Here is a 21025-nt window from a genome sequence, read left to right on the forward strand (position 1 = left end):
GGATGAAGAAGGGGCTCAGAGACTATCGTCTGAAAGTCTGTTTGACTTGCTGAAAACGAGCGGAGAGAAGGAAACCGCTTCCTTTGTCGTCACCATTTTTCCTCGGAACTCTCCTAGCAAATCGAATTAAATGAGGGGGAGAGTAATCAAGTCCTCAGAACTCTCCTTGCACGAGCTCCCTGTTGAAGGGCCATGACCTTGTCTCGAGGGAGAATTACCATCCTTCTAGAAGTGTGCACGATCATCCTAAAAAAGGATAACTGCTGGACTGGAAATGAGGAGGTCTAAGTGTAGCTGCCAGCCCAGGTGAGAGGGTATCGCAAGTGATATAGACGACTCAGCGTAGTCCTGGAAGGGCGACTAGACAGTTGACCAAACAGGGCAGGACGAGCACGCCTCTAGGGTGCAAGGAAAACATGACATCAGCCATGACCCGTGCGAACACTCTGGGTGCGGAAGCAAGGCAGAAGGACAAGGTTGTTACTTGAAAATGCTGTTCACGAATGGAAAGGCAAAGGAATTTTTGACGAGGGTAAGCATCCCGAATGTCGATGGATGCCGGAAACTGCACCTTGTTCTGTTGAAGTAATGACTGAGGGGAGGAACTCCATCCGAAGAAGGAGGACCATGTCAAAGGTTGTTAGAAGTTTGAGGTCCAGGGTCGGTCTTACTTTTCGTTCCCCTTTTTGGAACCAAGATCCCTTAGATCTAGACTGTGCTGGACAATCCTTATACAATCCTTTGTCAGTCTCCCGCTCAAAAGATTTGACTGGCCAATTGTTACTGGTGTGAATCAAGGTAGTTAAGGTCTCCAGCCAGGAGACCATTGCTCTAGCAATCCATGCGGCGGCTAGAGAGGATAGAGCGCTGAACCCGAAGCCGCAACGAACCAGATTTGCTATCTGACAGTCCGTGGTATTTGTAATTGATGACCCATCGGGTAGGGATACTGGTAGGTATACCACAGGAGATTCTACCCGGTTAATCTGCCCCGTGGCAGAATGTGCGGCTGCATCCGGCAGGTCATAGTCTCTTGCCATCGCCGCTCTCTTTTGACGGTGCAGAGATAAAAATTAGGAACCCTCGATCCATCAACCTCTTAACAGGGAAGTGGAGAGGAATTGTCCGCCTTCTTGCATCATCCGCTAAATAGTGGTGATGCAGAGGGGGGGTGTGGGTAGATCGGTGCCCTTTAAAGGACTCGTCACCCTTAAAATCAGGCCAGGCATGGCATCACACATAGAGGCTTCTGTCCAGTGAATCGCTTATCCGAACTGAATGGCAAATGCTCTATGAGAGAGTTTAGTCTCCTTCTAAGGGACACTGCGTAGTCTAGAGCAGAACCAGAGTCTTCGTCAATGTAACGAGATTGGTTACTCTTCTCTGAAGCTCTGGCAATTTCAGGCAATATCCAATCCATATTCAGAGACTTGTTGTCATCAAATCATTGGTGAGGGAGCAGGAAATGAAAACTTCCATTTTCTAGATGCCTGTATGTTTCTAGACACCTGTACGTTTCTAGAATATTTGCGGCCCCTGCTAGCTGACGGCTCCCATGTAGGATAGGGACCATTTATATCGGTCCTGCGAGCACTCCGAGCCACATTGAATCCCTTCGTGTACCCTATCTCTTGGTCAGAGAACCATGGATTGCGGTCAGTGACGAAGTCCACTGAGGGGAACTAGAGGATAAGCTGGGGTTGGTGGTGGAGGGCTCCTCGGATTGATCATGCGCCCTTAAAGGGAAGGTGCCACCAGTTTTCTTGTAGTTTGTTTTTTTGTGAAATTAAGCTTAAAATAGTAAATAAAATGTATTAATGCAATGTTTGCACTGTTTGCAAACATTTCTATATGAAAAATATTATATATTTTCTTACAAATATATATATTGACCACTAGGGGGAGCATTGTCCGTTTTAGACCTCAAGCAGCTATAGTAAGACTTACCAGCTTTACTGTTAGCTGGAAAATCTGGGCAGTAACTGCTGACATCAGCATTTCCCTCCCCTTTTGGGTGGTCTAATATCCCTGGGGCAGAATGAAGAGCAGCATCACAGGGCAGAGCCATTTTGTGTGTGACTGACCTGTGATCTGCTATCACCAGCAGTTACTGCATCAGTTTGGAGCAGCATTGTCTGTGCAGAGCTGTCTGTGACTCATCCCTCAGTAAGATAAGAAGGAGCTCCAGGTCTGCAGTGAATGGCAGGCATTGTGGAGGGAGGGGAGAGATACATTGTATGGCTGAGAGAAGTGTCAGGTGTCGCCTCTCTCTGCAGGCTGTAAATGCAGCTTAATGGAGTGCACATTTCTCCTGTGATAGAGAGTAAGTGGAGCTGGGCAGAGAGCACTGGGCTATAATAAAATGGCTGCTAGTCACACCTACAGCAGTGAGTTGTGCAGCCCACAGAGGCGTGCCCAGCTCACTGCTAACACCTCTCCAATGTTAAAGATAGGGTCCACGCCTGTCTATTATCTCCTATGTCCATGGGGTGCTGTAAAATGACACTGTTAGTGTCGTGAACTGCTGTGAAACCAAGATGTCAGCCCCCAGTTCCTTCTTTAAACACATATAACACACAAAATCTGTTTCACATGCATTTAAAACTTGGTTATAGCAGCATGTTATGCTACATTACAGTGATTTATTAATGATCTACAAACGCGGTACCTTACCTTTAAGGCCAGGGAATACTGGTCATGCGCCTTTAAGACCAGGGAATACTGGTCATGCGCCTTTAAGACCAGGGAATACTGGTCATGCGTCTTTAAGACCAGGGAATACTGGTCATGCGCCCTTAAGACCAGGGAATACTGGTCATGCGCCTTTAAGACCAGGGAATACTGGTCATGCGCCTTTAAGACCAGGGAATACTGGTCATGCCCCTTTAAGACCAGGGAATACTGGTCATGCGCCTTTAAGAACAGAGAATACTGGACATGCGCCTTTAAGACCAGGGAATACTGGTCATGCCCCTTTAAGACCAGGGAATACTGGTCATGCGCCTTTAAGAACAGAGAATACTGGACATGCGCCTTTAAGACCAGGGAATACTGGTCATATGCCCTTAAGACCAGGGAATACTGGTTGTGTGCCTTTAAGACCAGAGAAGATGTAAAGTGGATGTGCCCCTTTAATGCAAAAAACCGTCGCCCCAGTGTGAGCCGGTCGGGTGGACCAAGATGGCCACCGGAAGTTGCAGAGTTGATAAAATCTCGCAGAGAGCGAGAAGCGCCAATTCGGGGGGCGGAGCCACGGACACAATGTTGAATAGGCCCAAGCCGGGGCCTAAATTTCTGTAGCCGGCGGGCGACACCAGCGGGGCGTTCCCGGCGAGACTTCAGGGATGCGGCCTACACATCGGCCGAAGCCAGAGGCTAAATTTTTGCAGCCGGCCAGAACGTTACCTCAGAGAGGTGGGCCACAGGAAAGTGGCTGAGGCTGCCTGTCAGCATGTGGATATCACTCTGAAGATGGATCCACTCACCATCGGTGCGCGTCCCGGCATGGAGCCGCCGCGGATGTGGGTTTCAGCGCTGTTCTGTGCAGCGTGGACGGTGCAGGACTAAACCTCAATCGACCATCCCATTGTTAGGGAGGTGGAGAGGAACTGTCCGCCTCCTTGTGCCATCCGCTTTCACAGTGGTGGGACAGTGGGGGCTGCTCGGACGCCATAGAGAGGGGCCTCTGTACATCCACGGAGTTCAGCCCCCTGATGGACAGGGCCAGTTGTCCGGCTGTAGACCTGGCTCCAGGAGAGGATACATGGAGGCGACACTCCATGTGGTCGCCTGTTGCTGGTGTGGGGAGATCGGGACCGTGAAGGAACCGTCGCCCCTGAGGTGAGCTCAGGCATGGCTTCCCACGTCGCAGGAAAGGTGCGGGGAGGTATACTCGCCTGTTGATGATTCGGGGGAGATCGGGGCCATGAAAGGAACCGTCGCCCCTGAAGTGAGCTCAGGCATGGCTTCCCACGTCACAGGAGAGGGTACGGGGAGGTATACTCCGCGTTCTCGCCTGTTGATGGTTTGGTGGAGATCGGAACCTTGAAAGGAACCGTCGCCCCCTTCACTCCATTAATTAAAAAATAAAAATTTACAGAAAAGTAAAAAATAAAATAAAAACGTTGGGGTCTGTTGAGACCCATGTGCCTCCTACAGACACTAAGCAAGAACTGGTTAGCTGAGAGCCAGCAGGAGGGTGTATACTGCAGGGGAGGAGCCGAGAGCCAGCAGGAGGGTGTATACTGCAGGGGAGGAGCCGAGAGCCAGCAGGAGGGTGTATACTGCAGGGGAGGAGCCGAGAGCCAGCAGGAGGGTGTATACTGCAGGGGAGGAGCCGAGAGCCAGCAGGAGGGTGTATACTGCAGGGGAGGAGCCGAGAGCCAGCAGGAGGGTGTATACTGCAGGGGAGGAGCCGAGAGCCAGCAGGAGGGTGTATACTGCAGGGGAGGAGCCGAGAGCCAGCAGGAGGGTGTATACTGCAGGGGAGGAGCCGAGAGCCAGCAGGAGGGTGTATACTGCAGGGGAGGAGCCGAGAGCCAGCAGGAGGGTGTACACTGCAGGGGAGGAGCCGAGAGCCAGCAGGAGGGTGTACACTGCAGGGGAGGAGCCGAGAGCCAGCAGGAGGGTGTATACTGCAGGGGAAGAGCTGAGCCAGCAGGAGGGTGTACACTGCAGGGGAGGAGCTGAGAGCCAGCAGGAGGGTGTATACTGCAGGGGAGGAGCTGAGAGCCAGCAGGAGGGTGTATACTGCAGGGGAGGAGCGAACTTTCTTTGTATCACTTAGTGTCAGCCTCCTAGCGACAGCAGCATACACCATGGTCTGTGTCCCCCAATGAGGCGTAGGAGAAAGGAAGGACGGACGTGACGGAAAGGGAGGAAGGACGTGACATGACAAAAAGAAAGGAAGGAAGGAAGCAAGGAAGGAAGGATGTGACGGAAAGAAAAGAAGGACGGACGTGATGGAACGGAAAGAAAGGAAGGACGGAGGTGACAGAAAGCAAGGAAGGATGTGACAGAAAGCAAGGAAGGATGTGACAGAAAGAAAGGAAGGACGGACGTGACAGAAAGAAAGAAAGGAAGGACGTGACAGAAAGAAAGGAAGGAAGGACGTGACAGAAAGAAAGGAAGGAAGGACGTGACAGAAAGAAAGGAAGGAAGGAAGGACGTGACAGAAAGAAAGGAAGGAAGGACGTGACGGAAATAAAGGAAGGAAGAACGTGACAGGACGGAAATAAAGGAAGGAAGGACGTGACGGGACGGAAAGAAAGACGTTACAAAAAGCTGTAACTTACTGCTGTACTGAAGGGGCACACCAAACTCCTGCAGCCAGTCTGCCAGCGCCAATTTCAGAGCCATTTGTGGACTGTACAGGACATCGGTTTGTAGATCTTCATCGCTGCCTTCATTCTCTAATTTGATCTGTATAGAAACAGTGCTTTCCTCACTGTCAGCTGCAAAAGAAGAGAGGAAATGAGGAGAAATGAAATGTGTTTTCCTGCTAGAACTAGAAAAATTTCATTTTCACACAAAAGTCCTAAAACAAAAAATACAATATAGAGGCAAAACATGTAAGTTCACAGCAGCGGGATTCGGCTGGTCTATTCCTGGACTGTTATTTATCTGACCATACTTCTGTCATGATAAAGCCCTATACTTACTCATGACGACATCTTTCCTCACTCCGTTCATGTTGGATTTATACCAGGTCGCTAACGAGTGGATTGCGATGTAGTTGGACTCAAATTCACAGTTCGGATTGGTTAAAACTCCCTGGAGCCGTGGAATAAGTTCGGTGGAGCGGCCCTTGTAAGGCCCGAGGAACAGTCTTTTCTGATCATAATCGTTAGCGTGGATGTTGTCCCAGATCACGGGGGACCTCTTGAGAATTTTGGAAACTTCTTCTATGGTTTCCACGGGAATGTCTTTAGAAACAACCTTGGGGCCTGAAAGAAAAAGAAAACGTCTTAGGCTTTATGCACAACACATTTAAGGCGGATAGGCGTTTACCCTGGTAAAAGCTCCAAAAATCAGTAAGGGTATGTGTCCACAATCCGGAGTTGCTGCAGGATTGACGCTACATACTTGTGCAGCATCCAACCCGCAGCGTCCAGATGTTACAGCAAAGTGGATAGGATTTCAAGAAATCCCATGCCCACTATGCGTGCACATATGCCCGCAGCTCACCTGCTCATGCGGCGCGTCTCTCCAGACCGCAGCATGTCCATTTATCTTGCGGAGACGCGCGTCTCCGCAAGATAAAGATCACAAGTACAATGTATTGGGACGCGGTGAATCCGCACGGTTCAGTGATCACATGCGGATTTACCTGCATTCAATAGCTGGCAGCGCTTTGGACAGAGCAGGCATGCGCTGCGTCCAAAGCACTGCCAATTCCTGATTGTGTGCACCTACCCTAAGGGAGTCAGGTGAAAATGAGTATGATAGAAAGCATAGTTTGCAACCGCACCCCGACACTGACTGATAGTGGACTCTAACGTGGAGCTGTGCCATCAGTCAGTCGCACCGTCCCACCCCTATAACTAAAAGTCAAGAGGCTGCCGGGAGGAATAAAGTTAATTTCCTGCGGGGCTCTCAGTGTGGGCACCATGCAGGTTCAGAACGCTATTAACCTGCATATTAACCCCCATATCTTGGCACAAAAAATGTGTTAGCTTACATCACCAGTTGTAAAGACTGACCAAAGAAAAATGACAGTTAATTACCTGTCCAAAGGACCTCTATGCCAGGGAGCAGTTTTTCACCCACTGTTTTCAGATAGGGCGACTGGGCAACATTTGGATAACAGAACGTCCCACAGTATTCTATAAAAACAACTTCTGGTCATGAGGCAATGTCATTTCACACAAGGTGTCGCTTTGCCAACGACTATAAAACGTAACTTACCAGTAGGACAAAATAAAAATGTTTCCGGTTCACCTAAATACTGAAAAATTTCATTAGTTATCGATACTTGTGCATGGGCGAAAGAGCTGAAGACCTCCTTATCTGCCGGGCACATGTTGTGGTCGATGTCGTCAAACAGAAGAGCAAATGATTTGCATCCAAACTGAGTGACCTGGGAATGAAAAAAGTGGAGAAAGCACACAATCAGGAGACCCTCAATACCAATAAGGCTACGTTCACATTTGCGTTGTTGGGCGCAGCGTCGTCGACGCAACGCATAACGCATACACAACGCAGCGTTTTGTGACGCATGCGTTCGACGTTGACATGAAATTTGCCGCAGAAAAAACTGCATCATGTAGCGTCGGCTGCGCCCTGACTGTTGCGCCCAAATGACGCATGCGTCACAAAACGCTTGACAACGCATACCGGCGCATGTCCATGCGCCCCCATGTTAAAGATAGGGGCGCATGACGCATGCGTCGGTATCCGTCGACGACGCTGCGCCCAACAACGCAAATGTGAACGTTACCTAAGGAGCAGAACAGCAGCTCAGCCGTCAGTATATCTACAGGAACAGCCATCATATACACGCTCAGATGTTGGATGAAGAATTCCCCCCCAACAAAAATAATTATTCTCTTGGGAGTGGAACGACAGAGCTTCAAAGCCACGTGTCATGCTGCGACCCCAGGGGAGAATCACCAGTTATATCATTGTGTACTAGAAAATTGGAAGTACTACAAAATGTATCATTTACCGACCTGATCTAACTTGCGCTTCAGCGTGGACACTTCCTTTTGGTTAGAAAAAGTTATATCGAGCCCGGGAGAGATGGCGTAGACAAACTCAATTCCAAATTCCTTGGCGGCGGCGATCAAGGTCATGAGCTGATCTGAAAAAACAGAAAGGTATTATACGAGCTGGTTAAAATGAGCACTAAGAAACCGAGAAAAAAAAAAAGCATTTTAAAAAACCGGATCCGGCGAATGTTGCCGCCGGATCCGTTTTTTTTCCCACAGACTTGTATTAGTGCCGGATTGCGCCGGATGACCTTGCGTTTCGTCCGGTTTTCAGTGGATCCGGCAAATCTACTGTTTCCGGTTTCTGGAAAAAAACGTCGATAGCAACGTTTTATGTCTCCGGCGAAAAAGCCTGAAGCGCTGTTTGCTAGAATGGAAGCCGGATCTGGAAAATGATGGATTCCAGCGCCGGATTCCATTTTTTTTAAACTGAGCATGCTCCAAAGTTTTCTTTTATCCAATTATCTGGATATGCTAGTCGAATCTGTCGAAAAAACGGATCCATCGCATCAGTTTTTCACAATCTGCGCCGGATCCGTTTTTTTTTTTTTAAACATTCGCCGGATTGTGCCTGATACAAAAAACCTGATGTGTGAAAGTAGCCTAAGCAACCAACAGAATTGTGAGTGCAGCTCTGGAGTTTAGTACATAAAATAAATAATGCATTATTTACTGGGCCACTTGGTATATACTGTACAAAGGTGAACTCGTGACTTAATGACGTTAATAAATAGCAGAATAACAGGTCTGACCGCGTTTTGGTTCAAGTGGAACAACAGACAGAAGACAAGGAAGCACGGACGTGATTCATGGCTCCTTTCTCTTGTGCTTGAAGTTTCACGACTTGCAGATGCAGATTAAGCCTATGTGCAACAGATTACTGCAATCTACAATTCTTCTGTATGTGAGCAAGACTAGATGTGGAGTCTAAATCCCAAGGCGTGCAGCCTGGAAATCATTAGTAATGTGGGAGAGCATGCAATACAAGAACGCAGGGAAATGTATACAGCTCTGTCCTATGGGTCACCACCTACAGGAATCTGTGAGCACAACAGATCATTATACCCACAACAATCAGCTGGAAAGCCTAACAGACCCCAGCTTACCCCAGTCTGGAGCGGCCCTTGCTGTCAATTTATGGGAAAACCACTACAGACCAGATATAACTGGGATGAAGGACAGAGTTGCGGCCTGTACCAGTAATATAAGTCACCGCTACATTACCTAAGTATGAGAGGAAATCTGCAGGGATCACTGAACAAGCGCACCCCCAATAAATTATGAGATGGAATAGTTACCCGCTTCTTCCACCGAGTACATCTCTCTCCAGAACATCCGATGCTTGTAGTCATCTTTCGGCGCGTACAAGTACGTGTTCAGACTCCAATTCTGAAGTCTATGGGAGAGAACACACATATTACAAGCTTAGTAAGCAGTCCTGGGCAAGGAAGGGAATGCTTAGATGAGAGGATTTAAAGAGCGATAACTGTTTTACATGTCTTGACACTTCATAGTAACATAAAAAGTTCTGATCTGCTGGGAACCCGAGCCGCTCTGACTAGACTGAAACGAAGGGTCTGCTGTGCCCTCCTCAGAGAGGAGTAGTTAGGGGGGCACAGAATCACAGATTTCTGCAAGCTAATTTCTAAGAAGAACCAAACAGAACACTTAGGCTATGTGCACACGTAGGGAGGGTCCTCTGCGGGTTCTCCTGCAGCGGATTTGATAAATCTGCAGGGCAAAACCGCTGCGGTTATCCCTGCAGATTAATTGCGGTGTCTTGCGGTTTCCGCTGCAGGTTTTATTGATGCTGCATATGCAGCATCAATAGTAATGTTAAAAATAATTAAAAAATGGTTATACTCACCCTCTGACGTCCCGATCTCCTCGGCGCTGCACGCGGCGGTCCGATTCCAAAGATGCTGTGCGAGAAGGACCTTTGTGACGTCACGGTCATGTGACCGCGATGTCATCGCAGGCCCTGCTCACATAGCAACCCTGCGCCCGGACGGCCGCGTGCAGCGCTGAGGTGAGTATATCATTTTTTTTTTTTTTTTTTAACACAAATATGGTTCCCAGGGCCTGGAGGAGAGTCTCCTCTCCTCCACCGCGGGTACCATCCACACATGATCCGCTTACTTCCCGCATCGTGGGCATAGCTCCATGCGGGAAGTAAGCGGATCAATGCTTTCCTATGTGTGCAGAATCGCCGCGATTCTGCACAAAGAAGTGACATGCTGCGGAATGTAAACCACTGCGTTTCTGCGCGGTTTTTCCTGCAGCATGTGCACAGCGGATTGCGGTTTCCATAGGTTTACATGTAACTGTAAACGCAATGGAAACTGCTGCGGACCCACAGTGTCAAAATCGCTGCGGTTCCGCGGTAAAAACCGCAACGTGTGCACATGGCCTTATGCTCCATCATTTCAGCAAATGGTGAAAGTCTCAGCGCCCAGACCGTCCATCGACCAACACACCTGACAGGTGTCTGACGTTTTATCAAATGGGAGAACCCTCGAGATAGATTAATGACCTGTAGATGTGGCGTTAAATGCACTCCTTAATTGTGCAGTCACCAATGACTTCACATATTGTTCCCTACTGTCGTGAAAGTCTGCAGTCACTTTTTGTGAATGCAGACATCTGAATCCTCACCCACAGTCGCTGCCTAGACTGGGGGCCACAAGACTCGTAGTTTTTGTAGCCTCAGCTGCATGATTTACGGCTGCCGGACAGCCTGAATACATGTGGGAATTCCCTAACAAACAGGCATGGGGCAGCACGGTGGTTAGCACTGTGGCCTTGAGGCTGGAGTCCTGGGTTCAAATCCCACCAAGGACAACATCTGCAAGGAGTTTGTATGTTCTCACTCTGTTGGCGTGGGTTTCCTCCCACTTTCGAAAGACATACTGATAGGGAATTTAGATTGTGAGCCCCATCGGGGACAGCGATAATGTGTGTAAACTGTAAAGCGCTGCGGAATATGCTAGCGCTATATAAAAATAAAGATTATTTACATGCATTCAGCCTGTCTACCAGCCGTAAATCATGCAGCTGAGGTGACGAAAACTACATATCCGAGCACATCCAAATACTCGGGAGATCACTAGAGCATGCTCGGGAAAACCAGAGCAACGAGTATACTCGCTCATCACTAGTCACTTGCCATCTAGACGAGCACATCTAGTAGGAATGTGGCTGGAAGCTTGTAAATTGCATACCGCCTAGTTTCAGTAGCGACCATATAGCATCCTGACAGCGTGTGATGTGCGCCGTGAGAATTCACAAGTCTGCAGTCGCATAGAGGGACTGAAGACTTTCATCGCAAGACCAAACAGCTCCAAGATTGGTTGAAATCACTTAAAAAAAAAAATTTCAAAACATGGAGCTTATTTTATTGTGCAGTCTAGCTGCAAATTATCACTTGGGCATACACGAATAATGACAAATTATTAATCAGCCATAGAGATTATTTTTAGTAACTTATCCTGACCAACTCTAACAAACGGGAGAAGTGCATGAGGTCTGATGATCATGAATGCTTCCTGGCAGGTGCGAGTAGACGTATTGTCATCAGCGCCGATCACCTCCCACTGCACATGTGAGCTACACCTGAGAACCCTCCTTGCTTCGTGACTGCTCTCTGCAATCGCTAAGAAAAAACTTGCTCAAGAACGAGTCATTATGTTAGATCACGGGGATCTGTGACGCTCTGTAGGGGGTCAGGAGCCAGATCGGGCTCCACTAATACGGATGCAGACTAGGGGCAGACTGCAGCCTATGGTCACCCACCTTCTGAACAGCTCTTTTCTTTGTTCCATTGTCCATGGCCGCCCATAGAAACCTGCAAGAATAAAAACCAGCTGAATTAAAAGAAATCCACTTACCGTATTTTCCGGCGTACAAGACGACTTTTTAACCCCTGAAAATCTTCTTAAAAGTCGGGGGTCGTCTTGTACGCCGGGAATCGCCTTGTACGCCGGGTGTATATGGTGGGTGGGGGGGGGAGTGATCCTGATGACGACGAGGGGGCGTCTCACAGGAAAGTGAGTATCCCCCATTACCTTATCATAGCGCTGCAGCGTGGGGTCTCTGTGCTGGGAGCGGCGGCGGCTGCTGTGCTGTGGCGGCTCCTCTTCTGCAGTGTGGGGCCTCTGGTGCTGTGGGGCGGTGGCGGCGGCGGCGTATCTTCATGCAGTCGGGGCTCCTCCGGCATCTCAAAGCCTAGAAGCCCCGCCGGCAACTCCATCGGTGTAATGCGCTGGCCTCCGGGAAAATGGCCGCTGCTTAGATTCAGATCTCGTTGAGATCTGAATCTGAGCATGCGCAGCCCCCAGCGGCCGGGCCACCGCATCGCACCTATTGAGCTGCCTCCGGGAAAATGGCCACTGCTCAGATTCAGATCTCGTCTCCCGAGATCTCGGGACGAGATCTGAATCTGAGCAGCGGCCATTTTCCCGGAGGCCACCTGACCGCATTGTACCCATGGAGTTGCCGGCGGGGCTTCCAGTCTTTGAGATGCCGGAGGAGCCCCGACTGTATGAAGATACGCCGCCGCCACCGCCCCACAGCACCAGAGACCCCACACTGCAGAAGAGGAGCCGCCACAGCACAGCACAGCAGCCGCCGCTCCCAGCACAGAGACCCCACGCTGCAGCGCTATGATAAGGTAATGGGGGATACTCACTTTCCTGTGAGACGCCCCCTCGTCCTCATCAGGATCACTCCCCCCCCCCCCCCAAAAGGCACATATTCACCGGCCCTATAAGACGACATAGGGTGTATAAGAAGACCCCCGACTTTTAAGAAGATTTTATTTTTTAACTGGTAAAGTTGGGGGGTCGTCTTATACGCCCAGTCGTCTTATACGCCGGAAAATACGGTAACTACAAAAGATGCTATAAAGGTTTCACAAATTGCCTCATGAACGAGACCGTCTGTGCAGGGGGGTCCACAAGCAAAGAGACAATTCGGAAAACTTATAGGGGCAAGGCCGCCTACTGAATTCTGAAACTGATCCTACTCCATTTAGCCAGACCCTCATTAATCTGCAAAGGAAACATGGAAAAGGCTTATAACGCTTCTTTCGGGTATACACAAAACGATACTGTACCTCCCTATCCATATATTTAGCAGCGCATCTTTGTGTTGTACTATATGGTCACTTAAATCGCTTATTTCTATGAACGCCATGTCCTCTCATTTGGACATACACATGGCGATGGCAGCTGGTGGACAGTGGTCTCTGCACCTGGCCGTGCCCAATATTCAATGAGGGGGTCATTAATTATTGTAAATTGCTAAACATGGTGTTCAGACACTATCACCACATATAAAAGCTTATAATGCATGACCTAATGTTTAAGTTTTTTGTTTTTTTTTGCTGTAGCCCTTATATAAGACAAGGAAGTCTGCTGCACAGAAAAAGTGACATGGAGGCATATGCATCAAAGTCGAGCTCCACAGTCCTATATAAAAAAAAAATATAACGAAAAAGGGGTCCTTTTTGCGTTCTCTGACTCCGTCCGATGAGCAGGTGCTATTGGAAAGAACGTATATATTGTGTGTATAAATATATCTTTTTTTGCACCCGGCTTCTCCACCCATTGCCTCCACCATGACACCACGCATGGAGAACTGTGCAGTCATCCAGCAGTTACTGTAATCATTATATCTATTGTTAACCACTGAAAAAAAACCGACCAAAAAAAAAAAATAATAAACCCCTACAACTACAGGAATGTTAATCCGTAGCAGGAATGCCCCGGGGGCAGCCAAACACCACTCAGAAAGAGGGCGTACAGCTGCCAACAACGCAAGTCACCATTCAGCTGCCAAGATTCACCAGTGTAATTATCTCCCATCATCTGCAATACAAAGGTTTCTCAGACAGACAGCAGACGGGGGATTAAAGAGCACCTCCCGAAATATAAGTCTAATAAATCCTGCCTTATAATCATGCCTAAAGTGACCACCGTGATGGGAAGGAATGACAGCGGGGTCTCTCAGATTTACCAGGTGCCTAAACGCAAAATCTGCCTGGTTATTCAGCAGGACCAGGGGCACAGACTACGGCCGTGCATCAGCAGAATGAAACTCCAGGACCGCTATGGACTCATTCCAGTCTGTACTGGGGTAAATTACTAAAGTGGTCCCTCTCCGCACATTCAATTGGCTGTGGACAGTGGAGGATTTATAAGGGCCAAAGTAAAATACCCCTTATATATTTGAATATTTTATATCTTAAGGTGAGGGGGGGGGGAATTTATAAAGGATCGTCACCAGCAGGGAATGATCACACAAACTGGATATTCTGTGAAAATCTGGAGAAAGCCACAGGGGAAGATTTTTGGGGATGAGTTTAGTATGGTAATGTTATCTTTAGCCCCCCATTGGATTCTGTGCTGTCCGCGACCTCCGGCGATGTTGTGCCGTCTTTCAGTGGAGGTCTCGAAGAGAGGGCAAGTGGCTAAAGGCCGGGTGTACAGAAAATGGTGGAAGACCACCTCAGCACTGAGACTGGGGTGCCAGGGGAGGTGCGTATGGCGATTTTTGGTAAAAAGACGGTTCTTTTGCACTAGTGGGTTTTGCTACAGATCTGTGGGTATTCTGCAGCAACATCAGCCATTATTGACCCACTGCCAAACCGGTCATGCTGAAGGATGTTGCAGGCAGCAGATTGCTCTCCACGGCGTCTCCAGACTCTGTCGCGTCTGTCACATGTGCTCAGTGTGAACCTGCTTTCATCTGTGAAGAGCACAGAGCGCCAGTGGCGAATTTGCCAATCGTCCTGCGCGGTGTTGGGCTGTGAGCACAACCCCCATCTGTGGACGTCGGGCCATCAGACCATCCTCATGGAGTCGGTTTCTAACCGTTTGTGCAGACACATGCACATTTGTGGCCTGCTGGAGGTCATTTTGCAGGGCTCTGGCAGTGCTCCTCCTGTTTCTCCTTGCACAAAGGCGGAGGTAGCAGTCCTGCTGCTGGGGTGTTGCCCTCCTACGGCCCCCTCCATGTCTCCTAGTAGCGCCTCCAGCCTCTCGACACTACGCTGACAGACACGGCAAACCTTCTTGCCACAGCTCGCATTGATGTGCCATCCTGGATGAGCTGCACTACCTGAGACACTTGTGTGGGTTGTAGAGTCCGTCTCATGCTACCACGAGTGTAAAAGCACAACCAACATTCAAAAGTGACCAAAACGGCAGCCAGAAAGCATTGGTACTGAGATGTGGTCTGTGGTCCCCACCTGCAGAACCACTCCTTTATTGAGGGGGTCTTGATAATTGCCAATAATTCCCATCTGTTGTCTATTCCATTTGCACAACAGCATGTGAAATTGATTGTCAATCAGTGTTGCTTCCTAAGTGGACAGTTTGATTTCACAGAAGTTTGATTTACTTGGAGTTATATTCTGTTGTTTAAGTGTTCCCTTTATTTTTTGGAGCAGTGTATTTATTTAGTTTTTTTAAATACTGAATTACCCCTTTAAATATTTTTGGGCATAACAAACAGCATTGCTATTGTTCATGGCACTGATAAATGGAACCCAATATCTATCTCCAAAATATATCCTAAAAGATGAAAAGTAAAAAAAAAAGTGTAAAAATGACTATATCCACGGCGTGATATTGTTTCTGACGTCTCCAGGCCTCGCTGCATCAAAACATACTGCAGCAGCTTCACAATATTTCCTTAATGCATAGACATCACTGCCGGGCGCTGCCTTCCAGACTGGCAGTATGAAGACTTAGCGTGATATATCAGCTGCAATCAATCACTGACTGCAGCCCGTGCTCACATGTGCCCAGAGCAGCACAGGGGGCCCCTAGGATGGTTTTATAGTAGGTACTGGGGCAATCATGACTCTGGCCTATATGAAAAGTCTACAAGGAGCCGTACATACGAAAGGCGATGGAGCAGCTGCCACGAACATGCAGATATTAAGAGGCCCAAGACTCCAGACACAGACTTGCACTGGATAATTTGGGGGTTTCTTAGAGTAGATCTTTCTGCCTCCCCTGCACACATGGACTAGAAGATCTCTCCATGTGCAGTACTGTCCCATCAGCACAAGCCCTCACCCACACGTCTGTGTGCAAGAGGCGGCCATCTGTGTACCGCCACATACAGCTGCACATTACACCACAATGGCACCCACACATTCCTCCTACGGAATAGCGAGCTGCAGTAGGGGCTCGTACAAGTCCGTATTTAACCCTTAGTGACATCTATTGGCCCCCAAGCGAATTTGTTGTCATATTTCACCTCTTCCGACAGTGATCCTCAACCTACTGAACCGCCGCACAAGCAGCTCTACCCTCTCCTAGTGCATCCTCAGCCATCCCCTGCAGACTGGAAGCCCTCGCGGGCAGGATCCTCCCTCCTTATGTACCTGTGTGCCTTGTTTTTTGCTCGTTTAATGTATTTGTCTATATTTGCCCCCTTTTCACATGTAAAGCGCCAAGGAATAAATGGCGCTATAAAAATGCATAATAATATTTCTGAAAGTATGGAAGGCAGGTATCTGATTCGGCAACTTCCTGGCTCGGGTGCCCTTCCCTCTGCAGCGCAATGCTGGACGCGGCATCCACTACACGTGCCACGGCGAGGTGTTCTAGACTAAGAAGCGCGAATATCTGAAGCGTATGGGGCTGAAGTACATTATTTGCACAGTGCAGAGGATGGAGAAACTATGGTGTAATTTTTAGAGATTGGAACCCTCATTTATCGGCTGCAGTGACCTCTGCAGTCAATCGCCGACTACCATCATAGCTGGGGCCAGTGATTGGATGCAGCAGTCACCTGATTATAGTCAATGTGGACCAATTGGAAAACCAAATAACTCTGCAATTTACCTCCGAATAAGAATATTTCACCAGTCTCAATAGACTGATTTTTATTTCTATAGGTTCTCTATGGCCAGTGGCCACCTCTGAAAATCCATCAGAAGTGGCCTCTGCCTGTGGAGGGGGATAGTGCACAGGCCATGCTGCAGGCCCGAAAGGTCAATCTTCAAGAGCACGTCGTCTCCCTGCAGCCAGCTAGAAAATTTAAACGCCCCTTTAACAGACTTGGACAACCCTTTAAGAAACATAAATCCAATAATCTGCTGTGAACTGACACGTAGCTTGCTGGGACTTGTAGTCCCGGCACAGGTGAGAGGTTGAATGTCCTGGACCGTACCAATGAGCGGAGGAGGGGAGTCCTGTCACCCTGAGCTGTTCTGTAAATAACCAGCACCCCTCCCCATCTCTGCAGGATGAGCTGCCCTCATAGACCGGGGCATGCTGGCACTTCTAGTTCTATACGGACACAAGGTGTGCCGCTTCCCAGTGCGCCCCCTGCATTTTGAGGCGCTGTACGGGGCCTCCCACACTCCCTGCAGGGACACGTACCCTCCACGACGCCGCACAGGAACCTCCTGCCCGCGGAGGTCTCGGTCTCCGTGTCGGTGTCCTCCTCTGCGGGCACGGGGGGCGCCAGGTCGGGCACCAGGGGGGTGGGATTGGCCTCCTTGTCCGGTTCGGAGCTGGCGGCCGCCGCTGCTTGCCCGTCTTTCTGCACCATCCTGTCAAGCTTCCTGCCAGGGACACAGTGCGCAGGCGCAGGAACCGGATGGAACCAGTCGCCTCACAGACGGGGAAAGCAACACGCAGGAAGATAGAAAAAAAAAAACAGCGCTCAGGGTGAACACCGCGGTTCTGCAGCCGGTTATCAGTCTTCTTTCTCCCGCTCAGAACTCTCGGTTTTCTTCTGTAACGCACAACGATAACGAATTACCGGGCCGCCGAACGTCTGCACCCCGTAGTCTGTTTACTTCATGCTGCGCATGCGCCCGAATCTGCGACGTGCCGTCAGAGGGCGGGGCCGCCTAAAGCGCAGGACTGCGCCAGGCATTGCGGCGTGACGTCAATGGGCGGGGTGTCATCGCGACGTCTTCATCGTTTAGCCAATCACAGCGGCCTCACGTCAAAGGGCGGTGTGACTGTTAACTGTCTGCGGGCTGGAGTGTTCTGTCTGCCGCAGGAGACGAGTGTGCGGGGACGGAGGAATCCTGGCTGGGGAAGGGTTAAAGAGGCGTGGCTTAAACATTGAAAACCTGACATATAAACAAAAGTGCTGGGGACGGAGAGGTAAACAGACAGGGTGGGGCGGGCTGTGCGCCTGTCTGGGGCTCCGGAAACATGGCGGCCATCAAAGAGTGAAACTAAGTGAAACTAGCGTTGGAAAGTTACAGAATGTTCGGGATGTCAGTCACTTCAATACATATATGTGATACACTGTTCTACTCGGCCACAGCCTGATAGTTACAGATGTTTGCTGTTCCATTGGATTCACACTGTGTAAAGTCACTGAAGGGTTAACTAACTACCCGACTGCAGTTTTGAATATTTTTTGGAGGGAGGGGGAGCAGCTTTTTTTTTATGTCACTTTTGGGGGGTTTCCAACTGATAGAGAAGCTAAACCTCACCTTAAACAAAGAATAAGATGAGAAAAAAAAGTTTTTGTAAATTTCCTCGGGGAAAAAAAAAAGAAAAATCACTGCTAGAATTGAAAAACGACTTAAAAGAAACAAAAAGGAATGGGAATTTTTTAACCTTTCGTGCGCCGTGCAACAGTCTTTTGTTGACATTCAAACCTGCCGAAAAAATTGTCACATTTCAGATCTTTTCACCAACAAATGTTACACAGATCGGCCTAAATTTCCCACCAACATAAAGTGCAATGTGTAAAAAAAATAAATACACACAAAAAAAAATCAATTTCAGAATCCTCGTAACGTCAGATTTTTTTTTTTTAAATGGGTCTAGTTCACTAAGGAGCTAACATAAAGGCCCCGCTGTTTTATGGGGGACGTAGTGACTGATTACGGGCTGCGCAGCGACACAGGCATCAGTAAGGTTCATCGGAGCTGGAAGAAAATAGTAAAAAAAATGTGGCGGCTTTACAAAGAATCCTGCCATAAAAGCTTTAATAAATCAGAGACAGAGTGTTTAATCTTGAACTAAAACCTCATCCTTTTATTTTTATTATAAATCAGACAATCCTGTGTGGGAGCGCAGGGGAGGTGAGTACAAGCGGTTATTGGGTTATTTTTTCTATGCACTGAATGGATGGGGGCTATAAACCAGGATGGAGGGGGCCAATAACCAGGAAGGGGGCATATACCAGGATGGAGGGGGCCAATAACCAGGTTGGAGGGGGCCAATAACCAAGAAGGGGGGCATATACCATGATGGAGGGGGCCAACAACCAGGATGGAGGGGGCCAATAACCAAGAAGGGGGGCATATACCAGGATGGGGCCATATTCCAGGATGGATGGGGCGAATAACCAGGAAGGGACCATATACCAGGATGGAGGCATATACCAGGATGGGGGGGCATATACCAGTATGAAGGGGCCAGGATGAAGGGTCATATGCCAGGATGGAGGAGGCCCATAACCAAGAAGGGGGGCATACATGTCTCAGTCGTTAGCAGTGTATGGTGGCTCAGTGGTTAGCACTGCAGCTTTGCAGTGTTGGGGTCCTGGGTTCAAATCCCACCAAGGGCAACATCTGCAAGGAGTTTGTATGTTCTCCCCGTGTTTGCGTGGGCTTCCTTCGGGTTCTCCAGTTTCGTCCCACATTCCAAAAACATACTGATAGGGAATCTAGATTGTGAGCCCCGATGGGGAAAGTGTCAATAATGTTTGTAAAGCGCTGTGGAATTAATGGCGCTATATAAATGAGTAAAATAAATGAATAAATAAAAATATACCAGCATGGGGCCATATTCTAGGATGGAAGGGGCCAATAACTAGGAAAGGGGACATATACCAGAATGAGGCCATTTTCTAGGATTGAGGGGGCCAATAACCAGGAAGGGGGGCATATACGAGAATGGGGCCATATTCCAGGATGGAGGGGCTACATACCAGGATGGGGTGACATATACCAGGATGGAGGGGTTAAGGGGGTACAAGGACTAGTTGTGCCCACTCGCCCATGTTTTTACGTCCCTGACAACTGGTATATTTAATATGTTATGCTGTGAACTGTATAATGCTGCTATATTGTATTTGACTGTCAAATGTAATTGTGTAGGGAAATTGTGGTGTTCAGATTAACCCACTGGGGGAGGGCACAATAGTATAAGATAGCAATAGGATAGGAATTAGTTAATTAGAAGGGGCCAACTGTGTAAGGTGCAGAGAGCTTCCTGCATTTGGTCAGTAGGGCCTCAGAACCCGTACAGGGCAGTTGAGCCAAGTAACGTTTTTTCAAGACAAGTAGCCGAGCTTGTCCAGGGCCTAGGACTAACGACTGCCGGTGAAGCAGAGGAATACAGGGCAGCTTTGTCATGATGGCGGTCAGCTACTTAGGAAGATGCCCGAGTGCCTGGGTCGGAACGGACCGGGAACTCCTACAGTTAGTCAGACTGGTCAGACAGAATGCTGCGGTACCAGGGACAACGGTGCGACCCGGTGATATTCCTGAAGAAGAGAGGGGCAGCACAGGGACAGAAAATGTCATGTCTTGTGAAGAATCTTGTGCTGTACCTAAATGTGAACTGGACGAGCTGAGAAAGGAACTGAGTAAAATCGTTTGTTTCAAGTTGCAACTTGACTCTGTCTTTATGTGGAATCTCAAGAAAGAAACCCCCAGTGAATCAGGGAGGATCCAGATGGAAAGGAAATCGAACAAAAAGGTACGCTACTGCTGGGACATTGTGTGCATGTGGCGGAGGGCCAGGGTGCGCTGAAGAAGCCACCATTGAAAGCGACGACTACAGCCCTGGTCCCCGTTACAGGGGCATCATGTGATAAACTACACTTAGCCCGTATCTAACCCCAGCCTGTCGCTCAAAGCGTATCTAATGGCGCTCGTGATACACTCTGCGTATCTAACTCCAGCTTATGATACAGCGAACATCACCAACTAACAAAATCAGCGCTGCTGGCCGTCCTTGGTGACATTGTCTACTTGTCAGTATCACCGGCAGTCACCAACAAAATGTCTCCTCACTGTGATCCTAAACTTCATCCTCTGTTATCTTTTTACAAACGCCCAGAAGGGGAGGAGAGGGGTGACATCACACACACGTGACCAGACCCCGCCCACATTTACTGCAGTCGTAATGTGAGCTGGTTGTACACTAAGTTTTCATGGCAAATTTCAGTAGCTGCTCCCCCTAGTGTTTAAAAGTGGAAATACCAAACCTTTTTACATTATTTTTCAATGATAATAAATAAATAAAACATTAATACTTTACCTTTTTATCAATTGTTAAAAAAAGTTGTTATTTTTTATGGCACCTTTCCTTTAAAAG

The 21025-nt window shown here is 48.7% G+C and overlaps 1 protein-coding gene across 1 annotated transcript in view; it reads right to left on the minus strand.

Annotated features, from left to right (window-relative positions):
* Positions 1-17557, minus strand: part of OGA (O-GlcNAcase) — a 60319-nt gene extending 42762 nt beyond the window's left edge. Inside the window, exons 1-8 of the mRNA XM_077258263.1 lie at positions 17108-17557; positions 11502-11553; positions 9008-9105; positions 7671-7801; positions 6907-7078; positions 6726-6824; positions 5661-5945; positions 5295-5453 (exon numbers count right to left, since the gene is read on the minus strand). Of these exons, the coding sequence (XP_077114378.1) occupies positions 5295-5453; positions 5661-5945; positions 6726-6824; positions 6907-7078; positions 7671-7801; positions 9008-9105; positions 11502-11553; positions 17108-17279 (1168 nt within the window). The 5' untranslated portion in view covers positions 17280-17557. The remainder of the gene's footprint in view (positions 1-5294; positions 5454-5660; positions 5946-6725; positions 6825-6906; positions 7079-7670; positions 7802-9007; positions 9106-11501; positions 11554-17107) is intronic.
* Between the last annotated feature and the right edge of the window lie 3468 nt (positions 17558-21025).

This window comes from Ranitomeya variabilis, chromosome 4 (genome assembly GCF_051348905.1).
Source record: "Ranitomeya variabilis isolate aRanVar5 chromosome 4, aRanVar5.hap1, whole genome shotgun sequence".
Lineage (NCBI taxonomy): Eukaryota > Metazoa > Chordata > Amphibia > Anura > Dendrobatidae > Ranitomeya > Ranitomeya variabilis.